At 34.9% G+C, this 21914-nt stretch overlaps 1 protein-coding gene across 5 annotated transcripts in view; it reads left to right on the forward strand.

The window, feature by feature from the left end:
• LOC109418953 (GATA zinc finger domain-containing protein 10) overlaps positions 1 to 21914 on the forward strand; it is a 567982-nt gene that overhangs the window by 266008 nt on the left and 280060 nt on the right. Inside the window, exon 2 of one of the 5 annotated variants that reach the window (XM_062853961.1) lies at positions 8209 to 8640. The exons of the other annotated variants lie outside the window; for them this stretch is intronic. Coding sequence (XP_062709945.1) covers positions 8209 to 8231 — 23 coding nt within the window. The 3' untranslated portion in view covers positions 8232 to 8640. Of the gene's footprint in view, positions 1 to 8208; positions 8641 to 21914 lie in introns of those variants that run through there. 5 annotated transcript variants of the gene reach the window in all.

Consider the following 21914-nt stretch of genomic DNA (forward strand, 5'->3'; position numbering starts at 1 on the left):
TATTTTGAGCCACGCTACCCAGAACCCACTAGTTCACTATCCGTTAGCCCTTGATGTACTGATCAACTGTGTGGTCAAAGACGAAATTCTTCTATATAGTCTAATTCTCGAGGTATAGAAGTTCAGAATGTTTAGGGCTCACTAACGCCACCTAGCGGATAAACCTGGAATGAAGTTGTTCACTATCCGTTAGCCCTTGATGTTGAAGTTGACCAGTACTTTGCCGAAGACGAAATTTTTCTATATAGTCTGATTTTCAAGATACAGAAGTTCATAATTTTTAGGGCTCACTAGCACCACCTAGCGGAATTGCATTGAACCAACTAGTTCACTATCGGGTAGCTCTTGATGTCCTGATCGACCTTGCCCAAGACGAAATTCTTCTATGTAGTTTGATTCTCGAGATACAGAAATTTAGAATTTGTAGGGCTCATTAACGCCACCTAGCGGATAAACCTTGAACCAACTAGTACGCTATCGGGTAGCTCTTGATGACCTGATCAACTTTGCCGAAGACGAACTTCTTCTATGTAATCTGGATCTTGAGAAACAGAAGTTGAAAATTTCTATGACTCGCTAGCGCCACCTAGTGGATAAGCCTAGAACCAACTAGTTCAGTATCGGATAGCTCTTGATGTCCTGATCGCCCTTGCCGAAGACGAAAATCTTCTATGTAGTCTGATTCTCAAGATACAGAAGTTCAGAATTTATAGAGCGAATTCGTACTAAATTACGTACTCTCAGAGAGTCCTTGCTCTCCTCAATAACTTTGCTGAAGACACCAGTCTTCCAAAATGCTTCATTTCTCCGCAGTTATCGCAAAAGTTACTGATCTATAAATAGATCACTGGGCGTAAATGGGTTAGCTGAATCATGGCTTATTTAAGTTTTCGCAACAGAAATTCTTGATTTGTGTCAGTCATAATTTAAGAACGATTGCAGCATCAATTTATTTTTATTTTTATTTAGTTTTTTCTCTTGTAAAAATTATCCCGAAAATCCAAAAAATATAAATGAAAAAAATTTAAAAAAATATTTAAAACAAAATGTTTTTTTTTTTTTTAGTTTTATGTTTGTGCAGAATTTACCATGGGTTAGAAATGCAGCAAAACTACATCTAAGACTTATACTATTCTCTTCTGTTTTTTTTATATTTCTGACATTTTTCTTAATTTTTGTATGAGTTCACATGTAACTTTTCCAGGATTCCATTCCGTTTTTTTTATTTTCCTTTTTTGTTTTTTTTTTTTTACAGTAAAACAGAAAATAAACATGTCTTTTTTCAAAACATTATTGTACAAAAGATGAAAGAAAAGGTCAACAAACTGTTACTCAATAAAAGTAGTTCATTTTTTTATAATTTTCAATGAAATGACGGTAATTTAGTGGGTATTGAAACTTTGATGATTTATTAAGTTTTAAATATTTTATGAAAATATGTTTATGTTTTAAATAGTTTTATGAAAATATGTTTTTTGAAAGAAAAAACTCTTGGCTATTCTTCAATTTTTTTCTATTCTCTTCATAATTTATAAGAAAATATTATTGAAAAATTTAAAAAAATATTTTTTCTCTATTTGAGATATTTTTGCATTTTTTAACTTTTTTATGACATTTTCTCTATTATGGTTGGTTTGTGTTTAAAATAGCTCATTTGGCATATTTCATAAATTTTATAAATAAGGCATAACATAGAAATAAATTCATCTTGAAAATTTGTCAAAATAAAGCTTATTAATTCCTCTTTCCATTTTTGAATGAGTATAATCAGTTTTGTACCTTTTAATTCCGCCCTATGTTAAAAGGTACGAAACTGATTGCACTCATTCAAAGAGGGTATTCTGCTTAGAGGGTTCGAAAAGTCGGTACAAGTTGTTTTTCCATATTTTTTTATTCCGACAGTTGTCCTGAATTCGACAATTGGTATTTTTATGCAAATCTTCTTCGATGCAATGCTATTAGGCAACATTTTTCAATACACATATGACACATTCCAGCGTAACGGGACACCGCGAGGAACTAACTTTCGTGAATAAATGACATCTGCAATCGAATATAATGTTCATGACCATATGGTTTAACAGGTTTTATAACAAGCTTATTAGATGTACTTCCTGATGCAATACTTGTTCTATGGGGTTTTGGTTCCCATTTACATAATATAACATGTTACATTTCGTAACGGGACACCATCGCAGAAATCTTCTTTTTAAAATTTTCAAACTGAAATGCGTATATCAGCTCTGTTATGAGGTTTCGAATAATAAAGTCTTCAAGACATTTCTTCTTCGGATTGATGTGAACAAGATTGCCGAAGTGAGTTTTACTGAGAAATGTATAGTTTCGGAATTATTCTTGATTTAGTTTTGGGAGCGCAGCGTTACGCTCGCGTGAAAACAGTGTTTTGCTAATGGTGTCCCGTTACGGCTAAAGACATCTAGTTGTAGATCAAATGCTTTATTAGATAGATTGTTGCAGTCTTCGGCAATGTTTTTCAGGCAGACGGTAGCTGTCCGACAGGACACAAATAGGCCTTCAAAATCGCTCTGGCCCTATGGTGGCCATCGGAATGGGCCCTGGGAAATCTGTTCCGAGGTTTACTTAATCTTAACGTATCCGATTCCCAACAACTCATTTTCAAAATTTTCATCCGATTTTTTTTGAAGTCGCCTTCAATTGATCATAAATTGGTGCGAGTTTATTATACTCATGTGGCCGTGCAATATTCGGAACCATTCCGGTGATATTCCGGATTGTGCAGGGGTCAGGGGGTTGTCAAAATCGCTAAGAGTGATTATTTCGAGAGTTGTTGTGTTTGAACCATCGGTTTTCAGCGAAAATTTTGTTGCGAACAGTGAAACACAGCTGCTGAAACCAGATTGGAACAAGTTGGCCCATCCGAATCCCCGTGACAGATTCCGCGGGGCCTCGTTGGGGACACTTGTGGTTTTCAACATAAACATGCCGTGCGACATATCAATCTCCATGATTTCGAATGACTGAGTCAGAAACGATAGACTGAAGTGTGTGTCAACTAATTTGGCCACTCCGAAACATATAGCACAGGTTCCACAGGGATGTCATCGGGGACATTTCTAGTTGGCAACCAAAACATGCTGAGCGACGTGTCAATCTTCATGATTTCGAAAGAATGGGATAGAAAAAAATTACTTAAGTATGTATCAACTAATATGGCCGCTCCGTTACACCTGGAGCAGGTTCCGCGGGAGCCTCTAAAACACAATAACACACACGAAATAATCACTTTTAGCCATTTGGCAAAACAGATCCCTTCCGCATCCCCTGACCACAGTACAACCCGGAATGTCTCCGAAATGGTTCCGGATAAAACATGGCCACTTGAGTGTAATAAATAAGCACCAATTTATGATCGATCGAGAGCGACTTAAAAAAAAAATCGGATGAAAATTGACGAAATGCCAGTATTTTGAAAATGAGTTATCGGGGGTCGGGTACGTGAAGTTTAATTGTGTCTCCAAAACTATGGTTGTGCGACGTATCTATCTTCGCGGTTTTTCCACATTCTACATTATAATGATCTGAAGAAGATGTAATGATATCTATAGTACATTCTTCCAACACAGTCTTTTCAAGCATATGTCGCATGTTGCTTTAATCCTTTATTTGAAGGCTCATGCGCCTTGGGAATAAAGGAACCAATTTTAGTTGAAGTAAATTTTACATTTTAAAGGGGATTTTTCTTTTATATTATGTTAGTTTTGGGAAACCGTTAAACTCGCGGTTTGGTCGAGGTTAGGGAAAACAATGTTTTATTTTGGAAGCGATGGGATTATGGGGGCTTTCCGTTGATATTTAGCTAACGACAACCAGTAACAATACAAACAAACGGATTTCGAGAAGACAAAAAGGTTGACAACAAAAACGACAAGAGGGAGGTCGCTAGACTTTTAATCAATGGTTACTAATTTATAGTGATGTTCCGAATATTCGGTCGACTGAATATTCGGGCCGAATATCAGCTTATTTTCGGTTTTGCCGAATATTCATTTAGCCGAATATTAAATGTATTATTCGGCCGAATGTACCGAATAGGACGAATAATGACTTAACATAGCAACAACACGCCAAATTAAAAATTCAATAAATTGTAAAGTAGATTTTCGGAGTATATATTGGCAAAAAGTTACCATTTATGTGATGTAAAAACGTTTGTGAAGAAGGTGGCTTTCAAATTGCACTTTCTTGAAAACGAAGCTGTCTTCTATAATAATTTCACGAGAATTTAGCAGCAGTTTGCCGAATAATAAAATTTGAAATATTACTATTCGGTACATCACTACTAATTTATGTAGTCACAAAAAGTAATGCAATGCTATTTTCGTGATGTATTTTACATTTTTTTTTATTTTCAATAAGAATATAAGCTTCAAAATATGTTTGTCGTCATAAAAGTAAATTATACGGTGATTAATGGGGTAAAAAAGGAACGCCAACCATCACTTCGGGATTTTCATTTTGTACACATGTAGGCACGACTGGTACGACCAGTGTACAAAACTTCATGAGAATCGGTTGAAAATTGACTAAGTTATAACAAAAACTAGACCCGTGCAAAAAAAAATCGGGTGTATAAGCCTTTTTATACATCATGCTGGTAATTCAAAGGACATGTTGAAAAGGTTATAGCATTCAAAGAGTATGCTGTCAAAACAAAACCTAATAAAATATCACTTGTTATACTGATCCATCAGAATACCTGTCATTTCTTTACGTAGTTTTCGTAGAGCTGAGAAGCGGGCTTTGTTCCAGTAGGGCCGTTACACCAAGAAGGATAATGTAAATATATACCATCTACAATATCATTTCATCATGGTTACAGTTTTTTGGCTAAATATTTGATCAAACCAAACTTATTTATCCACTTATGAATGTCTTTAAAATTTTCGTAACGGGACACCATGTCTACGTACCCATTGTAAAGCCTAAAGATAAAGCGTCGATCAAGGTAACCCACATGTTGGAAGAAAGGTCTCCACGAGTACTAAGAGAATCCTGAAAATCATTTTTCTAAAGTTCGTAATAAATTAGTTATTACAACAAATGTGCTATTTTCGTAACGGGACACCATTAAATTGCGGCTATTGCAAAAAGTGCTTAAAACTAAACCCATTTTTATGAAAAGTTGCCTTTGGGTGTATAAAATATACATTATTATACTACATTTACAAAAAATAGGTATAATGTTTTTGAACTTCCATATGCAATCAGGCATATTTGAAACATATCAATGAAAAATTTCATTTTTCTTACATAAAATGCTATTACTTCACCTAACTATTTAAATACGTTACCAGTCAAATTTTAAGTAAAACAAATGGTTTTCCTAAGATTGAATCTACCCTTTTTCATATGCTGGAAAGCTTGGGGCAAAACAATCACTTTGAAATTTCACACCCTTGGCGTAGAAGTGCGTGGAATGTGTCATATGCATATTTGACTGACGTGTTTTTTTTTTTATTTTTTTATTTAAAGCATTTTAATGACAGAAAAAGGACAATCTGCATCATAAGTTCCCACATTTTGCTATTGCTCTACTGTTGAGCAGGGTCAAAGTAACAAATCATTGAAAATATTCAGAAAAATGTATCTCGGAAACAGCTTCTCCGATTTTTGGCATTTTTTTGCCACTCATACGACTATGTGGAGTCTTTCAAATCTTCATCTTCTTTGTGGACCTACGAACTTGGATTTTGACTGAAATTGTTCCTCATTTTTCTTTTAGGTTTTTTCAACAATAGTGGAAAATTCCGTTTAAAAGGTTTTTTCAGATCAGTTTTGTAAATCTTTTTTTATTCATTCACGTTTTTAAGAAATTGTACATATCTATGTTGCTTAGTCTTTACATCATGGTTTAAGAAATTAAAATAGCTTATTCGGCACAGTTGGAATATTTTAGGAAAGAAGGCATAATTCAAACATAAGAAATGAATTCATTTTCAAAATTCAACAAATAAGCTTTATTATTTATCTTTCTTCCCATTTTTTATCCTAAAAGTTCTCCTGAATTCGACATTTGTTTCTTCGTTCTTGAGTAATTATTTTCAAAAAAAAATGGCTTATGCGGCACATTTGGACATTTTTCAACAAAATTGGCCTTAACTCAAAAACAAAAATAAAGTGCATTAAAAAATTTCAGCGATTAAAGCTTATGAAGTAACCTTCTCAATTTTTTTTTTGAGAAATTGAAACTGTGGAAAATTTTGTGGAAAACTTTTTTTAGTTCATATTTTTTTGGATTTCTGTGAAAATTCGCTTTCATTATCTAAAAAAATCTTTGTAACCCTGACTTGTTTGATTATTTATCGACTATTGTCAGTACTTGATCAGGGTTTGGCGTTATTATCTGTTATTAGAATATGGATCAGTGTTTTAAATAACGTTCCAGCTAAACAATATTTTTCAGGTTCAAAGATTGATTGATTGTCTTATTTACCAACGTAACGGAAATGAATCACGACGTCATTTAAAAACAGCAGGGTTTGACATCTTTTCTGACTACGGCGGAATTTTGTGAACCATGCACCGAACCGAAAATAGATCCTAATCCCTTCGACTAGACTGCACTGGCGGGGACACACAGACTGAGTTGACCTTGTTTTGACTGACGATTGATGAAACCAAGGATTGGCCACACGTGTGAATTTGCGCAAAACGGAGACGGATTTTAGACTGTGGGGGGATAGGAATGACATGCACTGAACAGCTGTTGGCTGTCTGGAGCTTGTCTAGCTGGATGAATGTTTTTGCTATAGTAAATTGAAACTAATGATCTATGTGAAATAGATGCCCCTGGACTGATTTTCACTAGTTTACGGAAAGTAAAACGGTGGGGGTTATTTCAGCCTTGATGCTATTTCATTATTATCCACTCTGCCTGCAGAATGCTGTCTTTTCCCATGGGGAATTACACATACTGTTATTATTGTATTATTATCGCAATTTTCAGCCTCTGTTATTTTGCTCACTTTTTGATTCGAATTCCCATTACTTTTCACGAAAGTGGACAACTTCTATTAGACATATGCACTGTTTGTTTTGTCTATGAGCTTCTGCATAGTTTTTATAACGAGATTTGTAAGGAGAGGCTATTAGTGGGCTGAAAATCCTGATAATAATACTTGTAGATATTATTATCTGGATTTTTAGCCCACTGCTATTATGTTCACTTCAAATTCACTTTCTGATTCTTATTATTTTTGAAGACCATGAGTTACCAGTATTACGTTTTTGTTGTTCTTGCTGCTTGACTGTAATTATCTTTTACTGAAATGGTGCGCTCGTTCCATAATACTACGATTGATTTATTTTTTGAATTTTTGTAAATGATTGTTGACGGAAAATCTCCTACTTTTGCGATTGTTTTCAAAATCATTCACTGTGTTTCCCTGTTTTGGTGGTGGTCCATGCAAAAAAAATCAAAACTGTGGGCATAGATTATTACTGGCTATCTAAAAGTGTTCGTTCTTCTGAAATGCGTTTCAAAGCCGTAATAAAAATAAAATTTCAGAAAAAACTTGTGAAATTTTAGATATGGAAATCTTGAGAATTTACAAAATTTGAAGGTTATGTAATTCACTGTGATTGATTGTGCTTTTTCTTTAATTGTTTGTCAAGACACTTTCAAGTATATTTCTATGTTTCAGAATTTTACATGACATCTTTCAAAAGACAACTCCTTCTCGGTGTAAACATTTCTACAAAGAAACCGAAAAATCATCCTTCTTTCAAATTTCCTGCAACAATTTGCCCCAAACTAATCCGCGCTCACCAATCTTCATTAAGCCCACGCACGAAAGCAACCCAATGACTTTGACCTGCCACTACTACTGGGTTGCGTTGCATTTGTCTGCTGAATCCACCTGATGAAAGTAATCAATCAACTAGGGGGGTCGGTCGGTTGGTCCACAATACCACAATCAATGTACCCATAAGTAGGAAGGTTGCCTGCTAGCAGATCAGATCCACCCCACCTCTTTTTGACACTGACCTTGACTGCTTGGTCTGGTCTGGTGGTGGTCCCATATGAACAGCTTGATCCTTCATGACGACTGACGAGACATGAAATTCTAGGACTACGCTGTGATGATGAGCAGAGCTGTCTCTGCCTGGCTGCCTACGTTGCTCAGCTTTGTTCTAATGATTACTTTTCCTCATTTCTCATTGCAGGTAATCCCCACACAGACAGATAGATAGACGAACGTGGAAGGAGGAGGACTACCTTCAGCTGTACCATCTTGGTACTTTTGTTTGTTTGTTGGTAACGGGCAGAGTAAGTTTCCTTGCGCAGTCGATTAATCCCCCTCCAATAAACAAGCATTTTCGGCAAATATTATGTCTAGAATTTCAAATGGGGGAAAAGGTTTTTGCGATTGTTGGAAGTATGTTAATGTCACTGAAACAAATTTATGCTCTACTGTCTATCTGCTATCTACCATCTACTATCTTCAATCTTGTTTCATTTCTATCATTCTTTATCACACCTATCTATTTTTATCACTTTATCATGAAAAAAAATCTCACAACATTTTTCATTGTCAGCAATTTCTTTGCGAATCTTCATCCGTGAGCAAAGTATATTACTTCATTTTTATCACTTTCAGGGATGAAAAATGTCACGGAATATCACGAAAATAAAAATGTCCTGAAATTTTTGATTTCATCATTTCCTGTGCGAGTTGTCATCCGTAAACATCAACAGTCAATGATGCTGGTTCGTTATGACAGTGAAATTAGAAAGTATCAAAATGTCATATATATGACATTTTCCAAACCTGCACTGATATTCATCCACCCACTGCCTTCTGAATGGCATTTCATTCTGTCCACATAACTTCTATCACATTTGTCGCTGAATTTTAATCATTTTTATCGTTTCCATCACTCTTTTCTCTTATATATATCATATGGATCATTTTTGTCACGTGTATTCACTACATTCAGTACTTTATCATTATTATTACTGCCAGGGATGGAAAATGTCACGGAATTACAAAAAAATGTTAAAAAAATGCAATTTTCAATTGTGAGCATTTCCGGTGCGAATTTTCATCCGTGAGTATCAACAGTATATTATGTACTGCATTCAATACGTTTTTTTCATTTTAAGACTTTCAGGGATGGAAAATATCAGCGAATATCATGAAAATAAAAATGTCATGACATTTTTCAATTCCATTATTTCCTGTGCGAGTTTTCATCGGTGGGCATCAACTGTCAATGATTCTGATAAGTTATGGCAGTGAAATTAAAAAATATCAAAATGACATTTTACAACCATGTGCATTGCCATTCCTCAATCTTCTGTCTTCTATAATGAATGTCATTCTATCTTCTATCTCAAATTTCCTATCATCTATTGTGCATTCTATGCTAGCATGACATCGTCTCGTAATAGGCTCCATCCGCTCGCCTGTTGCTAAATGCCGAGGGCGTCGTCGTCGTCGGAGAGGGAAGTTAATAATTAATGATCGAAATTTTCTAATGAAACGTTCTAGACTAGAGAGTCTAGAGTTTCTCGTTGAGACGACGCGACGCCCGGGCTCAGCCAGATATGATTGCTGCTGACTGTTGTTGCCGTATTATCACCGTCGTCGTCGCCATCATGATTATCATCGCGAAGCAGACTTGGCGGGGGACTTAGACACCGGATTAATCAATTTCGAATTTCATGTCTACAAGTGCGGTGATGATCTATGTTTAATGTTCTTGCTAGAAACGAATTTCATCGAGTTTACTAGTGTCACGTATGGGAAATTCTTGGTCTGCGTTTTCCTAAAGTTTATGTTTCCATTTATCTAATTTCCACTTGGACCGGATGAGCTTTGAGCTGTCGTCCTTCAAGTATCTGCTTACCCAGTCGCCCAAGCAGTTCATTTTTGTTGTTGAATGTTTTTTTTTTTGCACAAACAACCTGGGCATGCGACAGCCGAGTGCAAAAAAACGAGAGGCCTAAATTGGTGGAAATTATTCATGAGCCGCCGGAATTTTTCCGGGAAGTGCCCGACCGACGACGATGGTGTTTTCCCCCTTTCCGTTCCATCGGCGATGGCTGCTGAAGAAATTCCATGGTGCGGTGGAGGGAGGACACGTGTTGGATCCTCAGTTTACGGTGCGGTTCTGGCCGCTGATGAGATGGAAGGAGTCCAATTATTCGTCGATACATTAACGCGGTGCTAATTAGAATACTGATGATGATGATGGTTGGCAGGAGCTCTTTAATCGCTTGAATTGATGGTAGGAATTATGGTGGGAATTGGGGAATTGGGAAATTGTCATCACAGAAGTCAGTGTGGGTTCAAAAAATGATAGAAGATGGTAAAAAATAAGACAAGATGTGGGAGATCGAACAAAGAAGATTGACGTTAAAATGTAGAAGACAGACAAAATGAAGATGTGAATTAATAGAAGTGTTAGAACTGATAAAAATTATATAAGTGATAGAATTTCATGAGAAAATAAATGTCATGACATTTTTTAATGTTCACCACTTTTAATGAAAATTTCTGTCCGTTTACATCACCAACTCATAATGGTGGTTAGTGATATGAAATTAATGTTGTTCCCATTAACAAGTAATAAAATTACAGTTTTATGACATTTTCCATCCCTGGCAGTGACAGAAATGGTAGAAGTGATGTTATTGATATAACTGATAGAAATCGTGGGAGTGACAGTAGTGATGGAAAAGATAGAATTGATTAAGGTTGCAAAAAAAGTTAAAAGTGATGGAAGTGACAAAAGTGATAGTACTGAGAGTGATAGCAGTGATCAAAGCTGGGAAGTGTCGCGGATTTTCATGAAAAGAAAATGTCATGACATTTTTCAATTTCCACCATTTTCGGTGTAAATTTCTGTCCGTTTGAATCACCTATTCATAATGGTGGTTAGTTACGCAAAATTAATTATATTGTCGGTGAAAATTTCTTACCAGGCACAATGACATTATCAAGTAACAAAATGATATTTTTATGACATTTCCTATCCCTGGCAGTGATAGAAATGGAAGCAGTGATGTTATTGATAACAGAAGAATTATTGAAATAACAGAAAATATAAAAGAGATGGAAGTGATAAAAGTGGAAGTACTGATAAAAAGCATAAGAGCAGTAGCAGTGATCAAGAATGAGAAAATGTAACGCAATTTCATGAAATGAAAATATCATGACATTTTTCAATTTTGACATTACTGATAGAAGTGATGGAAATGATAGTACTGATAGAACTGATAGACATCATGGAAGTGAGAGCAATGATATAATTGATCTAAGTTATAGTAGTGACAGAAAATATCGAAATGATGGGAGTGACAAAAGTGATAGCACTGATAGAAATCGTGAGAGCGATAGCAGCTATGAGAAATTGGAAATGTAACAGAATTTCATGAAGTGAAAATATTACGATATTTCAACACTTTTAGTGTAAGTTTCTGTCCGTTTACATCATCTAATGATGGTTAGTTACGGAAAGTTATTTATGTTTTTGATAAACATGTCATACCAGGTACAAACACATTTGCAAATAACAGAATGACATTTTTATGGCATTTCGCATCTCTGACAGTGATAGAAATAATAGCAGTGATGTTATTAATATAACTGATGAACCGATAGAAGTTATGGTTTCTTAATATTTCCAAATCCTAGCGCCTCTTATACTGATAGCAGCCAATTCAAATTATTGAAATTTTCATGATTTTCTTCGGGTTGAGTTCAAAGTTCCTTTGAATTCCACTAAGAATTTGCATCCTTTGACAGATACGTATTTCGACCTCAACTGTAAGGACGTCTCATTCATCTTAGGTAAACCTTGGAAATTGGACGTTGCTGAGAGTCTAGAGATATACAAACAGGTGCCTAACACGCTGTTGAATAAGGATCAAGGCAATGGAAGTTCGTGGCTTTTCAAATTGTTACCCCCTAAGCACTCTCGTATGGCGTGCGTCTCAAAATGTACCTGTGATACATGAACTTTGTTTACCTATTCGGTGGTGGAGGGAAATTTTACCTATTCTATGGTGGAGGTTAATATAGATATTTTTTAAGTTTTTGCATGCTCGGGAGAAAAAAAAAGAAAAAAAAACTACCTAGATTAAGTTACCTATTATTTTTACCTAAGATGAATAAGACGTGTAGAATGCGATGGATCTCTTCAGTCGAGTCAAGTACAAGACACTGAAGACGACCTTACAGTTGAGGTCGAAAAACGTATCTGTCAAAGGATGCAAATTCTTAGTGGAATTCAAAGGAACCGTACTTAACCCGATTTTCTTTTTTATTTAATTTTTTCCGATTTTTTATAGAAAGAAGATTCTTACAAGATTTCCTAGAGGGTTCCAATCAAGGTTTGTTCAGACATTTTTCCTGGGATTCCTTTAGCGATTATTTAGGAAATTACTTCAGGAAGTGTTACGGAAGCTCATGCATGTGTTTTCTTAAAAAATTCTGTAAGAAATCCCTATCAGAATTTCGCCAGAATTTCATATCCAAGAAAAAAATTGACAGAGATTCGGAAACTTTTTCAGAGATGCATTCAAAAATTCCTCCACGGGTTTCATTTAAAAATGCAGATTTTTCCTGAAACTTTTTCTGGAATTATTGTTGAAATTTCTCCAGAGTTTCATTGAAACTTATTCCATATATTCAAAGATTCTCTTTGGCATTTGTTTAGAAGTTCACTAGAAAATTATCAAGAGATACTGAAAGTTCCTCCAAAGGTTTCTGTAGAAGCTCATCCAGGTATTGCTTAGAGTGGTATTGCTTCAGACCTAACTTCAGGTATTCTTTCGTATTCATTTGTTTCCGAGGATGCTTTAGAAATTTCTCCAAAGATTCTCTCAACTATTCCTACAGAAATTACCATTACTTGAGATTTCAAAGAAATTATCATCCATCTAAGAATACCTGCGGAGGGTTCTCCTGGTCTTCCAGGTATTCCTTCAAAGATTTGTTCTGAAAAAAAATGTTTTTAGAAATTCATTTAGATGCTCTCTAATACTATTGTTCCTGCAGGATTTTTTTCAAAAATTTTATTCAGAATTTTGAATCTCTCAGAAATGCATTGATGGATTTATACAACAATTCCACCAGTATCCTCGCCTGCAATTTCTGCAGGAATGTTGACAGACATTTTTAATAGATTCCTTCAGAAATTTCTGCGCGGGTATCTGTAAGACTCCTCTAAAATATCTCCAGCAATTTTTCTTGAAATAACTTTCGGAAGTATCTCAAGATTTTTTTTTCTAAGAATTTGAGAAGTGTCTTAAGGAGTTTCTTCAGGCATTTTCTCAGGATTTTTTGTCCAAGAATCGTCCAGGAAATTTTCAAAAAATTACTTCTAGGAATCTCCAAAGTTATAACAAGGAGTTTTTTTTTTTTGAGAAGGGATTTCTTAAGACAATCATCCAGGGATGTCTTTCGGATTTTCTTCAGAGATCCTTAAAAGAATTCTTTCAAGCAGTTTTGTGCAATTTCTGGAAGAACTGCTGAAAAAAAAAACCCCTGGAGAAATTTCTGAAACGATCCCTACATGAATCTTTGAAGGTACCCCTGGAGACATTTTTGGCGGAGAAAATTTTCAAAATAAAATCTATAGGAAACTCAAAAGGAATTTCTCATAGAGTTCTTAGAGGAACCCTTAGAAGAATTCCTAAAAGAATCTCTGTAGGGTTTTAAATGAAATTTTTCGTTAAATATCTGTGAAACTCCATGACAGAATAGTTGAAAGAATCTCGCACTGAAATTTCTGAAGAAATCCCTTAAGAATCCCTGACGGAATATCAGAAGTAATCCAAGTGGAATTTTCCGAAAGAATCTCTGAAGTAATTTTTCAAGGCATCTCCAGCAAAATTTCTGTAAAAATTTCAGGAACAACTTTTCGAATGAATCTCCAGAGGAAAATCGGAAAAAATCCGGGAAAATTTTTGAAGAAATATCAGCAGGGAAACTCAAGAATCTGGAAGTAGTTTTTCAAGACATCTCCAGTAAATTTTTTGTAAAAAAATCAGGAAGATCTTTCGAAGGAATCTGCAAAAAACACCGGGAATTTTTTGTATAAATTCCAGCAGGGAGTTTTGTAAAACTTCCTTCGGAATCCTGAAGAAATTCCCCGGAAAATTTTTGGGCGGAATTTCTCGGAAACAATATTATGTAATCTTCAAGGAATTTCCTAAAGAAAACCTTAATTAAAATTTTCAAATAAGTATATGAAAGATTTTCTAAAGAAATCCATGGAGTAATTTCTGGAGAAATTAAGAGATGAGCCAGTCTTGGGCTGGAAATCTTTTTAATAAAGACATCTATCTATCTGGAGGATTTTAAACTTTTGATTTTATGAAAAAAATGCTTGTGAAAATATTTCTTTAAAAAAATCCTGTAGAAATTCCCAAAAAATAACGCCTAAATAAGGTTTTATAAATATGCTTTGAGAAAAACTTGAGATTGAGAAAGTTGTGTATTATCGGCAATTTTGTTCTCTTCGTCATGGGGTGTTTTTTTTTTAAGCTGTTGAACTCAGAGTTGGTCTCAAATACTTCCCAACCAAGCTGAATTATACCTCCAAGTTTCAGGAAATTTGACCAACAAAAACCCCTAATGACGAAAAGTACAAACCTGCTGATAATACCCATCGTCACCCTAGTTTTTAAAGAATTCCTGTTGAAGTTTTTAGGAAACATCTCTGAAAAAAAACCTCACCAAATTTCTAGAAATATTTAAGGAAAAGCCGCAAGAATTTATGAAAAAAAAACATGGAGAAATATCTGCAGGAAGTTCTGAAGGAATCTCTGTATAAACTGCTGGAAGAATTCCTGCAAGATTTTCTGGATGAATCCCTGTAGAAGTTCCTAGACTCATTCTAGCGGGAACTTTCAATAAAATTCTTAAAGTAATTCCTGAGCAAATCCCTGGTGGACCTCCTGAACGATTTTTTGAATGAATGGAAGATTTTTCGATGAAATCCCTGGAAGATTTTAAGAAAGAATTATTGGAACAATTTATGAAGAAATCTCTGGAAGGAATTCCTGGACGTGTTTCCCAAGAGGAATTCCCAGAAGAATTTTTGAGAAATCTTTGGCGAAGTTTCAAAAGGAACTCATGGAAATCTGCGTAAAAGAATTCCTGAATAAATCTCTGGAGAAAATTTCAAGAAAATTTCTGATGGGATCCTTCTGAAAAAATCCAAGGAGCAATTTTGAAAGCAATCCATAGAAGATCTCTTGATGGAACCCTTGGACAAATTTTGGTAGGTATCTCATAAGGAATTTCTGAAGAAATTCTTAAAAAAGTGTGAGGAAGATTTTCTAGAGAAATCCGTGAAGAAATTTCTGAAAAAATCTAAACTTTTGATTTTGTGAAGGATGCCTGAGCAAACCCATGGAAGATTTACTGGAGGACTTCTTGGAGAAATTTTTGGAGGATCCTCTAGAGGTAGATTCTATATGAAATTCTAGCGCAATTTTTGAAAATTCTGAAATTCATGGAAAATGTTAATAAAAAACTTTCGAAAGGAATTCGTAAAAATTTTTGTTGATGAATTTTTATAAAAAAAAATTCTAAATGAATCGGGAAGAAATCCATGTCAAGGGTGATACGGTCAAAATTTGGTCACACAATTTGTTTCATAACTTGAGACTGCGTACACCAGAACAGCTGATTTTCGAACCAGTAATGCTACATTATATGTAGCTTGTACCATAAAATTATCATCAAAATCGGTTTAGTATTTGTGGAGATATTATGAATCCTGAAAACTGCAATTTTAAGATTTTGTACAAAGAGGATTAAAAAATAAGAACACATTTTTACTCTTTTATTTAAAGAGCCAGAAATACTGAACCAATTTCAATAAAAAAAAAATCTGTATGTAAAGTATACATATCAAACTGTTGTGTAAAAATTTCATTCAATTTGATCCAGCCGTTACAAAGTTATATTTGCTTAAGTGGCACCCGATCAGTTTTTTTTTCATATTCAAACTGCTACAACTTTGAAAGTATTCATGCAAAATGAAAATTTTACTAAGAATATATTTTTATAATAGTATTATACTGTAAAATTTTGATAAAAATCGTAGCAGTATTGGTAGTTATATAATCAAAATTGTGCTTTACTGACCTATTTTTGAATATTTAATCGATTTTGATGAAAATTTTATGGTATAAGCAACATATAATGTAGCATTACTGGTCCAAAAATCAGCTGTTTTGGTGTACGCAGTCTAAAGTTATGAAAAAAAAAATTGTGACCAAATTTTGACCGTTTCACCCGGAATTTTCCCGGGTGTTCCTAGCAGAATGTTTATTAAATTCTCAGAAACATTTTCCATCCATGGAGTAATGTCTGAAGATATTCATGACTTGTTTTACAAATGCATCCTTCGATAAATTTATGTGCAAATGCCTCAAAGAATTTCTGAAGCAACTATTAAAAGATTTCTGAAGGAATTCATGGATGAATTCCTGAAGCAATCCTTGCAAGATTTTCTAAAATAACCTTTTGAGAAATTTTGGAAAAATAGCTTATGAAATATCTGTATTGATTCCCTGTTAGGAACTCTAGAAACCCCTGGAGAAAATTTAGGTATGAATCTTCGAGAGAACTTTTTTAAGAGCCCGTAGAGTTGTTTCCGGGGAATTTTGTAGAGTAATCCTTGGGTGCTGGTACTGATAGCAAATTATTTTGTTTTTTTTTTCAAGAGCTGGTTACTCAGTTAGTAACTTGGAGTATCCTCAATGACACTACTGGTACTTATAGAAATCATGAAAGTGGTAACAGTCATCAAAGGTGGGAAATGTCACGGAATTTCTTGGAAGAAAAATGTCATGACATTTTTAACTTGCACCACTTCCGGTGTAAACCTCTGTCCGTTTAAATCACCACTTCATAATGGTGGTTATTTATGGAAAATCAATGATGTTGTCAATAAACATTTCACATCAGGGACAAAGACATTAGAAGAAAAGACAATTACATTTTTAGGACATATCAAATCCCTGACAGTGATAGAAATTGTATTAGTGATGTTATTGATATAACTGATAGAAGCAGATAGAACTGGATGAAACGATCAAAGTAACAGAAGTAACAGAAAAGAAGGAAATTACGAAAGTGGTAGTACTGATAGGAATCATGAGAGCGATAGAATCCCATCAAAAATGGGAAATGTCACGAAATTTCGTGAAATAAAAATGTCATGAAATTTTTCAATTTGTACTACTTTCAGTGGTAATTGCTGTCCGTTTACATCACCAATTCCCAATGGGAGTTCGTTATGGAAAATTAATTATATTGTCGATAAACATTTCTTACAAATGACAAATGACATTCTTATGACATTTCCTATCCCTGGCAGTGTTAGAAACGGTAGCTATGATGACATTGATATAAGTGATAGAACTGATAGATGTCGTAGGAGTGATATCAGTGATAGGAATGATAAAAATGATAGAAGTGATGGAAGTGATATAAGTGATAGAACTGATAGAAATCATGAGAGTGATATGAATGATGAAAGTGATATTAGTGATAGAACTGATAAAAGTGATTGTTAGTTAGAGATGGGGAATGAGAAATGATGGAAATTATGTGCCATTTGTCTTTCGTCAGTTGACCTAAATTTTCCGTCCCATAAATTTCCCAACTCAACTTACCACCTTACCTTTTTCGTCTCATGACGTGTTCAACTAATATTCCAGCCATCCCGGGAGCTCCAAATTTGTGTAAATATTCATTGAATCACCGAAAGAAATGTCGTCTAGTCACGGTTACAGCTCCCCCTCTTCGCCGCCATCTTCGTCCGTCTACTGGTACCACCACTGGCTGTTGTTTAGTGTCAAACCAAGCTTGCTGAAACCATAATTTGGTCGGATTTCCACCGTCCTCCTTCCTTTCCAGCCAGCAGCGTTTTCATTTGCACTTTGGTGTGGAAAATTTCTTCTAAATCTCGTCGTCCGCCAGTAAATTCCGCGTTCGCGACCGGATCCGTTCCTTGCAACAGTTGTGGCGGCGGCGTGTGCTGCTGAACAACCGCAAACTTCATCGATTATTTGCCTTGGTGGCGGCACATGTCATCAGCGGAAAAAGCCACCACCAAGTGAAACACTTGACGAGCTTTCTACCCCTCCTTCCTGGGCGTGGCCGCCCACCAAGTCAGGCACCCAAAAGCGAAAGGAAGTTCTCCTCCGGTAGTAAGCAAGTTAAAACGAATCCCACTGTTCGGAAAAATGAGAATCAGTCTGAGGCAGTAAGGAAGGAAGCAAGGGCAAGAGCCAAGCCGGAAAGGGTCGTTGACTCCTGCTTCGGGGTTTCGCGCCAGAACAACTCCTTCCCTTCGTTCTCCAGCTTTCGCTGGTTGTTTGACATCGAGGAGCATACACACAGTCATTTCTAAAATTAATTTCCGTTCCCGAAAAATAAAAGTGAACATGGGGAGCCGTCGTCGGTGGGAAAGGATCTAGACACCTAAGGATGTGACTATTGCGATGTCACTGATTATGCTGATATTCCTGATGTCACTGATATCACTGATATTTTTGATATCAATGATATCACTGATATTATTGATATCACTAATATAACTGATATTATTCATATCACTGATATTACTGATATCACTGATATCACTAATATCTCTGATATCACTGATATCACTGATGTAACTGATTATTCAAATCCCTGATATTACTGATATCAGTGATATTACTGATATCACTGATATTGCTGATATAACTGATACTACTGATATAACTGATATCACTGATATTGTTGACATCACTGATATCAGATCACTGATATTATTGAAATCACTGATATCACTGAGATCACTGCTATCACTGATATCACTGATATCACTGAAATCTCTGATGTTTTTGATATCACTGATATTACAGATGAATGCTGATTTTGGTTTTTCAAACTAACAGCTGATTTTTGTGATCTTATTTATTTTACTAATCGCATAAAGTATTGTGATCCTAATATTCACAATCTCAATAATATCATGATATTGGTGATATTTCCTGACTTTTCTGTTTTTTTTTTATTCATGATATTTTGATCACCTGATTTTTTTATGAAGCTTTTCTCTTCTTCACTATAAGATTTCATCACTGATCCACAAAAACAAAACCCAAAAATCGTACATCACAGCAGGAAAGCTCACGCCACTTCCTTTCATTAGTCTTAATGAATTCTCTTTCAATTATTTTTCCCGTCCGTCTCGTGTGTCGTCGTTGTCATCGTCGTTCTTGAGCCCTGGTCTTCATCGCGCGCACGATGTACGCCACCTGATACACCCTTAGATGCACACGGTTCTTGTTCTGCTCACAAGTACCTCCGTCCGAAAAAAAAATCAAGAGAAAGAGTCATCCACCTCAAGGTGGGGAAAAATTCCTGACGTCCCTCGAAAAAAAAATCACAAACTTTCCAATTACACCAGTCAGTCTTTAAATGACTCAGGAGGACGACCGATTCCCCCCTCCGGAAAAGCTTATGATGACGACACTTGAACTCTACACGACAGCAGCGCGCACAGGGAAAGAAATCCAAGAAGCAAGTGACACCTGGAAGCGCTTTTCCGCTTCCTTGAATAGAGGAAAAATTTCTCGGAAGAACTCGAAAAAAAAAACGCCAAAAATCCTAGAGAAACGACACGAAACGGTCCGCCGGCGATGAATGGCGATGGCACTACAACTACCTACAATACAACAATTGGTGTCTCAAGTGGTCGTCCGTCTGTCCAACGACAGACGTTTCGCTGTCGTTTTCAAAAGCTCCCGTTTTTTCACTTTCGTTTCGGGCGGATATTTGATAATTGTTGAAGGTGAAGAATCGCCTTCGGGGGGAAATGAGAGTTAAAATCAAAAGTGAAACTATCCACTAAAAATGATAGAAAAATTGCGTCAAATTAGAAAAAGAGAGAGAACAAATTAGGAAATCGAAAAGAAATAAATCAAAAGAGAGAAAAACAAAAAGAAATTAAATAGAAACTTTCAAAGACGGAAAGATAGAGGGATAGAAAGATCTAAAGATAGAAGAAAAAATAGGTAAGTAACAAAAAAAGATAGAGAAATCGAAATCCCGATATTTAGATTGTAAATCAAAAGGAGAAAAAAATATAAAAAAATACTAGAAAAGGAACAGATTTGACAAAGGTATGTAACAAAAATGAGACAGAGACAGATTCTCGGGTAACTACACAGAAAGGTAGAGATAAAAAAACACAGAAAGGTAGAGAGAAATTATAAAAATATAGAAACACAGAGAGATAGAAAAAAGTTATGAAAAGTAAGAAAGGATGGTAGATACCTAGAAAGGAAAGAGGCAGGATGCTTAAAAGACAGAATGATAGAAAGACAAAGTGTTGGAAAGATAGAAATACAGAGGGAATGGTATTTAAGATTATAAAAATATAGAAAGACAAGGAAAAGATACATACATAGAATATCGAAAAGACAGAAGAAAGATACACAGGTAGAAAGATAGAAATGTGGAAAGATACAACGATCGAAAGTTAAAAACATGCAAAGATAGAAAGATAGAAAAATAGAAAGCTAGAGAGCTAGAACGCTAGCAAGCTTGAAAGCTAGAAAACTAGAAAGCTTTAAAACTAGAAAGCTAGAAAACAAGAAATCTAGAAAAATCGAAAGCTAGAAAGAAAGAGAGATAGAAAAATAGAAAGCTAGGAAGATAGAAAGCTAGAATGCTAGAAAGCTAGAAGGCTAGAAAGATAGAAAAATAGAAAAAAAAATAAAGCTAGAAAGCAAGAAAGATAGAAAGCTAGAAAGCTAGAAGGCTAAAAAAAAGAAAAATAGAAAAATAAAAAGTTAGAAAGCTCGAAAGCTAGAAGGTAGAAAGCTAGAACGCTAGAAAGCTAGAAAGATAGAAAAAAGTAAGCTAGAAAGCTAGATATAAAGAAAGTCAGAAAGATAGAAAGCTTAAAAGATGAAAAGCTAGAAGGCTAGAAAGATAGAAAAATAGAAAGCTAGAAAGCAAGAATGCTAGAAGGATAGAAATATAGAAAAATAGAAATCTAGAAAGCTGGAAAGCTAGAAAGATAGAAAGCTAGAAAGCTCAAAGACTAGAAAGGCTAGAAAGCTTGAAAGCTAGGAAGCTTGAAAACTAGAAACCTATAATGCTAGAAAGATCGGAGGCTAGAAAGATAGAAAGATAGGAAAATAGAAAGTTAGAAAGCTAGAAAGATAGAATAATAGAAAAAGCTAGAATGTTAGAAGGATAGAAAGCTATAGAGCTTTAAAGCTAGAAAGATAGAAAAAAGAAAGATAGAAAGCTTTAGAGCTTTGAAGCTAGAAAGATAGAAAAAAATAAAGATAGAAACAGAGATAGAATCACAGAAAGTTAGAAAGATAGAAAGGTGGAGTGTTAGAAAAATATAAATAAATATTGATCGATAGATAGAAGAATAAAAGGATAAAAATATTGGAAAAAATAGAAGTATTCAAAATACACGGACAACATATAAAAATTGAAAAAAATAGAGACATTAGAAGAGAGAGACGAGGATTCAAAGACAGAAAGAGAACAAATAGAAATATAAAAGGAATGGAAGATTTGACAAAGATATATTGAAAAAAATTAAAATAAGGTTGAAAATGTAGATTGAAACACAGAAAGATAGGGAGACAAAATGATAGAAAAGTAATAATACAGAAAAAAAACAAAAAGATAAATGTTTAGAAATAAAGATTGATAGAACGATAGAATGCTTAAAATTCAGAAAGATAGAATAGTAGTAAGACAGCTAGAAAGCTAGAAAGATAGAAAGTTAGAAAGATAGAAAGATAGAATGATAGAAAAATAGAAAGGTTGAATGACAAAAAGATAGAAAGATAGAAAAAGAGTAATAAAAATAGAGAAATA

This window comes from Aedes albopictus, chromosome 2, assembly GCF_035046485.1.
Source record: "Aedes albopictus strain Foshan chromosome 2, AalbF5, whole genome shotgun sequence".
Taxonomy (NCBI): domain Eukaryota; kingdom Metazoa; phylum Arthropoda; class Insecta; order Diptera; family Culicidae; genus Aedes; species Aedes albopictus.